Below are 10777 nucleotides of genomic sequence, written 5' to 3' on the forward strand. Positions count from 1 at the left end.
CGAATCTCTAGGTATAGGGAATTTGTGTGTTTCGGATCAAAGAACCTTCGGAATAACGAACCTTTGGAATAGTGAACCTTCGGAATAATGAACAGCACCCATGAAAACAACACCGCTCTCACATAGACTATACGTTACTCTGCTTCTTTGTGCTTGGAATAGATGTATTGCAATAAATGCATATGAAATGTAAGGTTGTATTAATATATCAACAGAATAAATATTTGATGTTATGAGGATATATGGAATAGGTAATAAACGATAGCTATTTACTTCTGGCAACTCATGGAAGTAAATGTGTGTCCTTATTATTATCTTTAACATTGATAACTGCCTGATCATTCTATATAGATTAGAGTACTGTAAAACATGATATATTCGCGGCATGAATTTTTTGCGAATTGGAGCCGACGGCCTTTTTTGCGGCATGAAATTTTCGCGAACTGCCACTGGCGTTCAATGCATATAGTGTAGACAAAAACTTTCACGTGCATTTTAATTTCGTGAATCTTGGCGCTCGCGAAATTCGCAAAATTAAAATGCACGCTAACATTCCTTGTTTTACAGTATAATATTCATTGTTATCATTACTATGATTCTTTATTATCATTTTTCTATCATCATTCTGTTATTGTCATTAACACTTTCATCATTACAATAATTATTTCTGATATTACTTTACTTATTTAATAATTGAAATTTTATGCTATCTGCAGATAATGCTAGGTGTAACTCAAGGTACAATGTTCAGATAAAGATGTCAATAAAGCAATTTCGCATGCTGTAATTGACCTTTCATGGATATGGAATGCACTGCACTTAGAGTTCAAGTAACTCTGCCATAATTTACTGCATCTCCTTAACTACCCTGTTCTCCACCACTTTGAGGGGCTCACAATCCACAATACAATCTGGTGAGGTGGGCCTAATGAATTGTAGAAGGTACTGTGTCATGCACGCCCCTGGGCTATCCAAACTCTTCATTCATGTGAAGTAGCAAAGACTAGTAAGGGGATTTCCCCTTTTGGCTCACGTGATCCATGTACCAGACTTTAGTATATTGTGTAAGTTTAAAAGCGTTATTTGCGGCGACTATGAAACAATCAATATCCCTCCAATTCAATTAATAAGCCAATAAGCACATTATAATTGTGGTTATCTGGGTCATCTTACAGGTTTTGACGAATATGTGCGAAACTCCACTGTTTGATCCAAACATCTTTTATTTGAAGAGTTTGGAATCTAGACTAGCAGAAATCCAGGAAGTACAAGACCCATTTTTTACGTATCGATTTTCGTATCGTAAACCAGTGTATTGCGTGTGAAGCATAAAAGATATGCCATATAGGGTAGTTATAGCCACCCCATGAAAACGCCTGTACGTGATGAGCGGCGACAACCAAAGAGCTGCAAATCAGGAAATCGTCACACGCATTAGACCGGATCTGTAAACAGCTATTTTTACGATGAGTAACAAGGATTTAACCGCACGAGTTTACATAGAAAAGAAAGGGAATGACGACAGCGCCATACCAACGATTCATTTCTGTGACAAAGATGAAAGCACGTCTAGCAACCGGGATCAAATGAGTGTCATAGCGGAACTCTCTTCGGTTTCGTGTGCATCTGCAGCGTCCCACTCTCAGCACATGGTATCGTCGCCTGCGTGTGACGATAAAACAAGCTCGGTCCTGAAGTCGAGTAGCATGGCTGGCCCTGGGAGCTACCAAACTTCTGCCAAAACTGATGAAAAACGCCCTGTGATCGACAGGAGTATCCCTGCAATCGCCATAGGTAGACAAACGAGAAGGATATTGTCTCAGTTCCTGACTCCCCCAAAATATGGATCGAAAAACTGGGAAGACATGGCCGAGGAAATGGGCTTCAATTACCAACTGGACATTCTGAACTTCCAATTGAAAGATGACCCAGTGGCTACAGTCATGTCAGAATGGAGCACGAAGTCAGACAGTACAATCGGAAGACTTCTTGATATCCTAGACATCATTGATAGGCCAGATGTACTTGATGCGTTGCCCGATTCTTTAGGTGAGACTGAATGCGAATTACAGTACACGTTTGTATCACTGCACTGAGTGTTGTCCCAGTCTGTGAAAAGGGGAATCATTACTTACCCGAATTTTCTGGCACTTTCTTGTGCCAGTTTGGGGTCTTCAAATCCGTTATAAAGGCGCAAAGTGCCAGGTTGATACAGATTAAAATTTGCAGACTAGTCTACTGATGTGAGTTATCTTGGGTGATTCACAAGTGGAAACTGTATAAACCAAATATTTTGTGAGGTTTTTAATATTGTAAATTTTGCCAGTCGGGTGCTATTTGTGAATTTAAAAGCATGTGAAAATATTAACTCTGATCCCGACATGAATGTCACATGCACGCATACACTTCTCCGTTTATTACTGTACTCCACAATTGCAAATTTAACCTCTTACAAAATTGTCGGGAGGTCCAGATTCACACACAGAAAGAAAAGACGCCCTAAATATATGGCATATACAGTGGTGTACTTGTCATTCCAGTAGTGACTATGAGACTGACACTTCACCTGATTCAAGCTTCAATGCTAGAAGTGAAGTGAAATCAAGTGGGTGAAGAGTGACCTTCATACAGGTACTCCAGGGACAGTTTTTCTCTTTTTAAAAGAGGAGGTATCATGAGATCACAAAGCATCAGTCATTCTAGACCTCAAACTTGAGATCTTATATTATAATTGTAAGGCAGATTAGTACCAACTGAGGAATGCTTCCACCAGGTAATTTGATACTCTGAATCAAAAATGGCTGAAATACTTTTTGCTTTAACCTTTTTGAGGACGGTTGATTTTGCTACAACACGCATTTCCTATAGATGCTTGCCTGAGTATACTCTGGACTCGTCCTCAACAGATTATTAGTTACATGTGAGCTAATTTTAGTGAAAGTTTGAATGAAATCAATCAAATGCTTCAAGGATAATATTTATGATTATAATGATTTTATTCAGGAGTAGTGCTCTTGGTTATGGTTGGAGCAAGGAGTAAAAATGCTAAACAACCCCCCCCCCCCCCTTAAAGGTATTATTTACCATTGGCAGCAGTGATTAAAAAAATTTTCAAGTTATTACATGTGATGAACATATGTAGGTCAGTTGTATCTCAAAACATCCTATCATATAAGAATTTGCAATAAAGCCTAAAATATTTAAGGAGATATCAGTATTTTTCTTAATAAACTGTAACTGTAGACAGTTTAGTCTGGAAACATTTTTATTCTAACACTTGTTGTATCATTCTGTATATTTAACAAAACTTAACATTGATTTTACTGATTCAAATTTTTACAGTGGTTGTTTGTATTCCTAACTCACAGTTTAGAACTATTGGACAGCACTAATGCTGGGTTTTTGTTTCATGTACAAATGGTCCTTTATGTCTTTAATGAGAAGAATTTCAGGATGAAGAAGCTATGGAAAGTCATGTATTTTCTTTTGTTTTTTTTTTCTTCATTTTTCTTTAACTCTTTGAGGATGGGCTGATTTTGCTGCAACACACATTTCCCTGCAACACACATTTCCCTCAGGCATTTGCCTGAGTATACTCGGGACTCATCCTCAATGGGCTAAAGGGAACAAAAAGTATGTGGGAATGGGGGTGCCACGTACCCCCCCCCCCCCCCCCCTGCAGCCCTTTTCTCAGGAATGATAATGTATGGCAAAAGGGTTGCTGTCGATTTCTCTACTCATGAATTCATCTTAGCAATGCTGTACAGTTATAACCAGCTTTTCTTCTGTCTCTTGATTTGATCACATGCAGCCGTTGATTGCAGACGGTGGAGGGAAAGACAAGCTCAAGCTCAGACTCCAGTGCAAGTACCAGAAGGTATCCTCACATCTCTCATTGAAACTACAGAGGAAAGTAAATGGAATCTGAGGAAAATTCTCATCCTGTAGTGTCCTAGCTTGTCGCTTTCCATCTCTCTCTTTTTTTTTTATGGCAAATTACATTTCTGTTGTATTGTGTTGGAAATCTATGTTTGTGTACTATGGCCACATTCTAGACTGACAAGATTATTCTGTAGGATTAAAAAAAAATGCCTTTATTATGTTAATCTATTACAAAACTTACCAAACAATGGAGATGCTAGAAAAGAAGATTTATAGTGTCTACCAGAAGACAGAGAGACAACAGTCATATATCATTTTGTACTTTGTGGACAATATTAGAGGAACATTACACTTGGAGTTCTTTCAATCAAAAGCTCTCCCTGACCAGCTTTCATGAGTCTTGAATGACTTGTTGAATGTGCCTATTCCAGATGATAGGTCCATCCAGGGGGTGGTTCCCACCTCCCTGGTCTATCAAAGAATTAGAGAGATGCCTTAGAACAGAATGAAGGTTTTTTTTACATCATTTGAATTTCTTGTGACGTGTTTGTATTGCTCTTCTCTACCACACAGTAAGCGGTGGATCCCTCAATGCACAGACAGCTATGCAGCAGCTGAGGGGGATCACGATGGGAGATGATCCTTCTGGTAAGAACACACTTGGCATTCCATGGCATGTTATCATCTCCCTTTTTCCTAATCTGTCGATTAAACTAGTCCTTGTCTGATATATATCATTGACTGATTTTTCCCCTTTGGATAATCACACACAAAATAAGAAATTATCCACTCTGCATTCTTCACATCTTGCTTATCAAAGAAAAAGAAATATCTTTGAGTGTGGGTTACAATAAACAGAAAACTGTATGCGTGATATCCTTTTGAAATAATAAATCAATTGTGACTGATAGATTATCCACTTCATCATCAGTCTCACTGTGTATAAAGAGACACGCCCCATGTGTACCAAATATTCATGTTTTTAGGCAGCATTGCATAGTACTGGACATTGTGAAGCACTCGTCTGACATCCTAAACTCCTTTCTGTTTCTTACTGGCAATAAGAAAGAATCTACTGTAAAACCAGGGGTTTTCATGTGCATGAAACTTTCACAAATTTCATGAGGAGTCAGTGTTTACAAAAATAAAATGCCTATGAAAGATTTTTTTTAACGAAATGCATTGAATGCCAGTGGCAATTTGTGAGAGTTTCATGCCGCGAATGTTTACGGTTTGGGAGTGTATTACAGAAGAATGTGGCTTTACTTTCTCTCCTCTGAAGGTCCCCTGGAAACCTTTGATGCCTACGTGTGCTTTGCGGAGACTGACTACAGTTTTGTCCAGACTTTGATTCAAGAGCTCGAGGGTCCTCCACACAACTTCAAGCTTTGCATCGACATCCGCAACTTGGTGCCAGGAGGCTCTTACGAAACTGTCACGGCCGAAATTATCGAGAATAGGTGACCTATCTAATCATCTTCATATCCTTTATAGATTAGAAAGCAAGTACATGTAAAGATATTTGTGATTTATTGTGCATGATGATCTATCCAATTGGCGCTGTGAAAATTGTAAATACAGCATGCAGACCAAGGGTACACATTTTTCCTGGATATTGCTCTAAAAGAAGTTTCAACAATAGCCTCTTTAAAAAAAAAGTTCATTTACCAACTTGTCAAGTACTGCAGAATAATCAGTTTAAATTCTCATTAAGTAGAGCAATTAAAAAACTTCATTTGAATGAAAACCTACCATCTTTCAAAGTATATCTGGAATTTAGGTGGACATTATTGAGCCCAGGGTTGTGTATGAAACGTCAGACCATTCATAGTGAAAAGAGGGTGGGGTGTTTGTAGAGCTAGATATGGAAATTGTGACAGGGTCAGGGTGGTAAAGTTTCTGTGTGCAAGTCAGATTTGCTGGTAGGGAATGATGTCTCTTTGTAACCATATTGTGATTCTGTCTACTCTCTCATGTGTCACTATAATCCTGCACAGTATGACTGCAGCTGTCTGTGAAGAGGTTTTTGGCTATGGGAGGCTCACTCTAGTATAATATATATCTATGCATGCAAGATTATAACTTTTCAACAGCACTCCAGCACAACAAATCAAAGAAAGAAAGAAATGAGAATTACCGCATTTATGGCTAATTTCATTTTTTAAACTATATCTTCAGTTACGTTATTACCGCACTTTGTCTGCGTAATGTTCACCTCTTTGCTTAGAAGTGATGACTGTACACAGGAGCACAATGTCCATGTTTAAACATGTCATTTGATTGGTAACCTGTTTTATATGTAGTGTGAAAGAGTTGTAATAATGTTTTGGGAGAGTTGAGTGTCTGATGTTGAATACAGTAGTCAGTGTTTTGTCTTCCTGACGAGGCGATGAGATGAATGCAATAATTTACATGGTGTTTTGAATGAATAGAGCGGTACTGAGGAGATATCAAATGTCTTAACATTTTTAATTTCCTAATAAATCCTTTTTGATGATTTCCTGTCTTCCACCAAGGTGCCGTAAGATGCTGGTAATTCTCTCCCCAGAGTTCCTCCTCAGTAGAGGATGTGACTTCCAAACCAAAGTTGCAGTGTCACTCTCACCAGGTAGAGTTTTCATCCCAAAATATGTTGCAGTTGCCTGATTGCACAGACAATTTTTTTTTGGGCTGAAAGTACATAAATCTTTTAATGTGGCAGGTGCAATAACTTTTTAATTTGTTTTCCCTTTATTATTGTCATTTAGCACAATCATGGTTGATTCATTCTTATACTTTACACATTAAAGGTAGATGTACTGTAAAGAATGTAAAAAAAAAAATCTTGGCTGCAGTATCTGACATACTTCCACAAAGCGATTACAAATTCTAGTTTAAATGATTATTGAATTCTTCAAGAAGTGTGTATACATGTATGTGAGTGAATAGATTTGTCATACTCATTTGATGAAAAAGAAAGGGTTGAATGCTGCCCAAGTATGTATGATTTTTTATCATGGCTACTGTACGACTAAAACACTGACGCTTATTTCATTTACCTGCTATTTATTTACGTTGATGTAGGGAAATTTGTCAATCAGTTCCAATATATTGTTTAACAGATAAATGTAGATATCACATGACTCATGAGTGTTATTTTACTTGACTGCTGTTAAATATTGTAAAGACAGCAGAAATGAGCAAATAAGGCTTTCCATTAAACTTGTAATCTGACATGATGTTTGTTTCATGACAAATGTATAAAGGTGATGCACAATGTTGATTAGGTAAATCATAAATAACTGCAGTATGCAGTGTAGCTTTGTTTGCTGCTCTTGGTAGTGAATGTAACATATTTGTCTCTCAAGATTTCACACATTGATTCTGAGTGATCACTAAGATCAATTTGTTGTGCTGTGGTAGAATTTCAAGTTTAAGTGTTAAGTGGTGTACTTCCTTCTGTTATTCCAGGTGCGATGTGCAAGCGAATAATCCCAATAATGGTAAAGCCGTGCACACCACCAAACATCATCCGCCACATCACGATGTGTGACTTCACCAAGTCCGACCTCCTCCCCTGGCTATGGGATCGCCTGCGTAGGGCCATGAGGACCCCCTGAAGACCATGGCCACCCCCTAAGGACCATAGCCACCCCCTGAGGATCATGGCCACCCCCTGAGGACCATGGCCACCCCTTGAAGACATGAACTCACGACCTCTGCAGCATGTAGCTAGGCCGAACGCACCTGACCTCCATCGAGCAAGCACTCCATCACAGTGTAGACACTCTTCTCTCAGCTGGTATGGTTTAGAGTGTACATCATATTTCTCTTAGTCTTGGTGTTGGACATGTTGTAAAATCTGGTAGCTTTTTTCTTTTAAATTCATTTGTTGTTCCATATTCCTCATTTCATTCAAGTTTGCATTCCATTCTATTCCAAAAGAGGAGTACAAGAGAAAGTAGTCATTGAGATGGAAATAAACAAATCTATAAGCAGTTATGAATAATGTGTAATATGAGGAACCTACTAAAAAGCAGAAACTTGTAGAGTGTATGCTCCATAGTGATGATTTAAGAATATAATACAATGTATTAATGGCAAAAAATGACAATATATGACAACACAAAATGTCAATGATGTAATAAAGTTATGTAATGCACTAAAAGTAATACAGCATTCATGATTTCACCTAAGGTAATAAAGGTTAGTAACAATTTGGTTCAACAAATTTAGTCAAATTTAGTCACCCAAGAGAGACTTCATTGTTAGTACACTTTCTTTCATACATCAGTAATACTACAGATATTTTCCTTGTTACTGGACCAAAATCAACTGAACAGTTGTTCTCCTGTCATCTCATCTTTAACATATAAAGAGGAATAAATTTACCTTTAAATGCAAAGCAAAACAAAAAAGACAATCATACAAACTTGGAAAATTGATCTTGCCATTTGTTTTTAAGAAAAGTCTGCAACCATACGTGAATTTTTTTTTTTCGTGAAAGCAACTGTACAGATGGTTGCATGAAACATTGCTTGAAACAGGCAATGAAATCATATTTTTAGAGATTGTTTTAATGGAACTTAAGATGCACCTCATTTATTTCCAGAGGAAGTTTGTAAATATTCAATGTTTCTCACCCAGAAAGTAGTATTATCTAAAGTTTGTATCACATATATTGTGGTGATGGCAGTAATTTTCCGGCTATGTAGAGAGCAAATCAACTGTGTGATAACTTTTATTAAATATTTGATCTAGACATCGTCCGTAAATCACCGTTAGATTCATACTAGAATTGGAACCACCTGTTGTAAGAAAACTGCACCAAGAGTAGAAATTCTATTTCTGTAGTTTTTCTTTTCAATATTTCTCAAGCATGAAAAGTGATGGATGCCTCTGTTCTGTGTATGTAGGCATGTTGTTTTTATGTATTTATTTAGAAATAAATATTATAGGAATAGTTGACTTCCTGAAATGTACAGTTATATATGTATATGCAGTGTAGGTTTTGGTTTGATCATTTTAGTCTCTCCCCTTAGAATTGATAGTGGTCACCATGACAATCATTTAATACCTTGTGCACTTCCTCAAGATCAAGATTCACTGTAGAGGATGTAATCTATTATTTTCTGGAAGAGGATGATGATTTAATTATCTTTCAATTCACAAGTTAAATTCAGTCAAGTATTATTGAGTGTCAAAACAATCAGCTCCTCTTCACCTTAATGGATACAAGACTTGAGGAGTAGGTTTTCTTGCCAAGTTAAACAGTCTAATGTGTTTTCTCCATTTAGCTCCCAGTGGACTTGCTATAAGACATCCATTTTATGCATTCTTTACTAGACCGTGTCCGGGTAATATACACATTATTGGTTTCTGACTGTTCCATGTAAAATGTATTTAGATATGACTTCACGTTGGTAAAATTTTAGCAAGTAGGGACCGATATGTGTGTGATTACTTTACAATCAGAGACCCGATTCAGAATTTGACAATGGTAATCATCAGTTCTTCTTCATTCTATTTTTCTTTGTAGAAGTGGAGCTACTGGAAAGTTTACCAAAGTGTGCCATTTTTTATACCTGGTATTCCATTGTTGTGCTTTGCAGTCAAGTTACAGTATGATGGTCTGTACAAACCAACCATTTCTTGTACTGCTGTTGTTGGTGAATGTCTGATATTGCAATTTTGTAAATCCATGCTACGAATTTGGTGAACTGTTTAATGCAACATTATACAGTATCTGATTTCTATCAAAGTTCATACAGAACAAAAGTTTTCATGAAATCAAATGGACCAATTTTTGATTGCAATTTGTTGTTTTTTAAGTGTTTTGTGTGCTGATGTGTTCCGATGTCAATGTGTGAAGTTACAGCAAATCTTTGTGTCATGTCTAAAGTAACCATGATAGCCAAATGGTCCCACAAGAGAAGTCTGGTCTGAGTCCAGTTTATCCCATCGACTTCTGAGGAATAGCGCTTCAGAAATTCTTATCTTGTCATTATATTGGTACATCAGAATTTCACTGCATGTCTTATAATGGAGAAAGATTAGATGGAATATTAGTTAACTTCATGAATCTGCACAAGAACAGGAAGAAATTTACAAAAATAGCCGTGAAAGAAACAGGAACTTTAAACTACAGAATCATGTGTTACGGCTGTAATTTCCAGTTGAAGATTCACTTATCAAACCAGTATTTGTGAGGCCTCTGAAACTTCCGCAACTGAAACAAATGATTATGTATGAACAAGAAAAAAGCCAATTGAAAGATTAAGTTTTCACTCTTCCTTATCAATCACTGACAATGAATAGTAAAATTGTGATAAACACCAAACCAGAGTATTTTGGTACGTAGGACTTGCAGGGTTACATCAAATGAGACTGGGGCTCTTTCTGACTTGGTGAGTTTAGTCCAATTCTGATTGTGTTCTCTAATGAACAATTTTAAATGATTATAAGTAAGCAGTCACAGTCCCTTCCAGAAGACCAGACAATGGGGATTTAGTGCCTAACCAAAAAACAAACCAAATATCTCTTTATGACTAAAATGACATAAATACAAATTTTGTCATATATATATATATATATATATATATATATATATATATATATGTATATAAAATATGCACAAGCACACTCACAAGGATACATATACACACATCGAAAACTTAAAAGTCCCTACCGGAAGACCAGACAATGGGGATTAAGTGCCTAGCCTAAAAACAAACCACATATCTCTTTATGACTAAAATAACATAATGCACAAACACACTCGCAAGAACACACTTCAAAGAAGTCATGCATACACTCATCCCCTCTGTAAGCCGATTACAAGCACACATTGGTGGCATAGATAACTGTCTGACAGAGATAACGAGTTAAAGGAACTATGCAATGCAAATGCATGTTG

At 37.0% G+C, this 10777-nt stretch overlaps 1 protein-coding gene across 1 annotated transcript; it reads left to right on the forward strand.

Moving 5' to 3' along the window:
* Positions 1-1372: 1372 nt before the first annotated feature.
* On the forward strand, positions 1373-9213 carry LOC139722550 (myeloid differentiation primary response protein MyD88-like). Its single transcript, XM_071633839.1, has 6 exons — positions 1373-2049; positions 3812-3877; positions 4456-4530; positions 5165-5342; positions 6399-6490; positions 7333-9213. The coding sequence occupies exons 1-6, from the start codon at positions 1467-1469 to the stop codon at positions 7479-7481; spliced, it is 1143 nt and encodes a 380-aa protein (XP_071489940.1). The 5' UTR covers positions 1373-1466; the 3' UTR covers positions 7482-9213.
* Positions 9214-10777: the final 1564 nt, after the last annotated feature.

This window comes from Diadema antillarum, unplaced genomic scaffold (genome assembly GCF_040938485.1).
Source record: "Diadema antillarum isolate AM-2024a unplaced genomic scaffold, OU_Dant_1.0 scf00000167, whole genome shotgun sequence".
In the NCBI taxonomy this organism is placed as follows: domain Eukaryota; kingdom Metazoa; phylum Echinodermata; class Echinoidea; order Diadematoida; family Diadematidae; genus Diadema; species Diadema antillarum.

What these genes read in the sequence shown, in the direction of transcription:
- LOC139722550 (XM_071633839.1), top strand. Translation starts at nt 1,467, where the DNA reads ATGAGTAACAAGGATTTAACCGCACGAGTTTACATAGAAAAGAAAGGG. An exon ending in GATGGGAGATGATCCTTCTG is followed by an intron (nt 4,531 to 5,164) that starts GTAAGAACACAC and finishes TCTCCTCTGAAG; the next exon opens with GTCCCCTGGAAACCTTTGAT. An exon ending in TGCAGTGTCACTCTCACCAG is followed by an intron (nt 6,491 to 7,332) that starts GTAGAGTTTTCA and finishes CTGTTATTCCAG; the next exon opens with GTGCGATGTGCAAGCGAATA.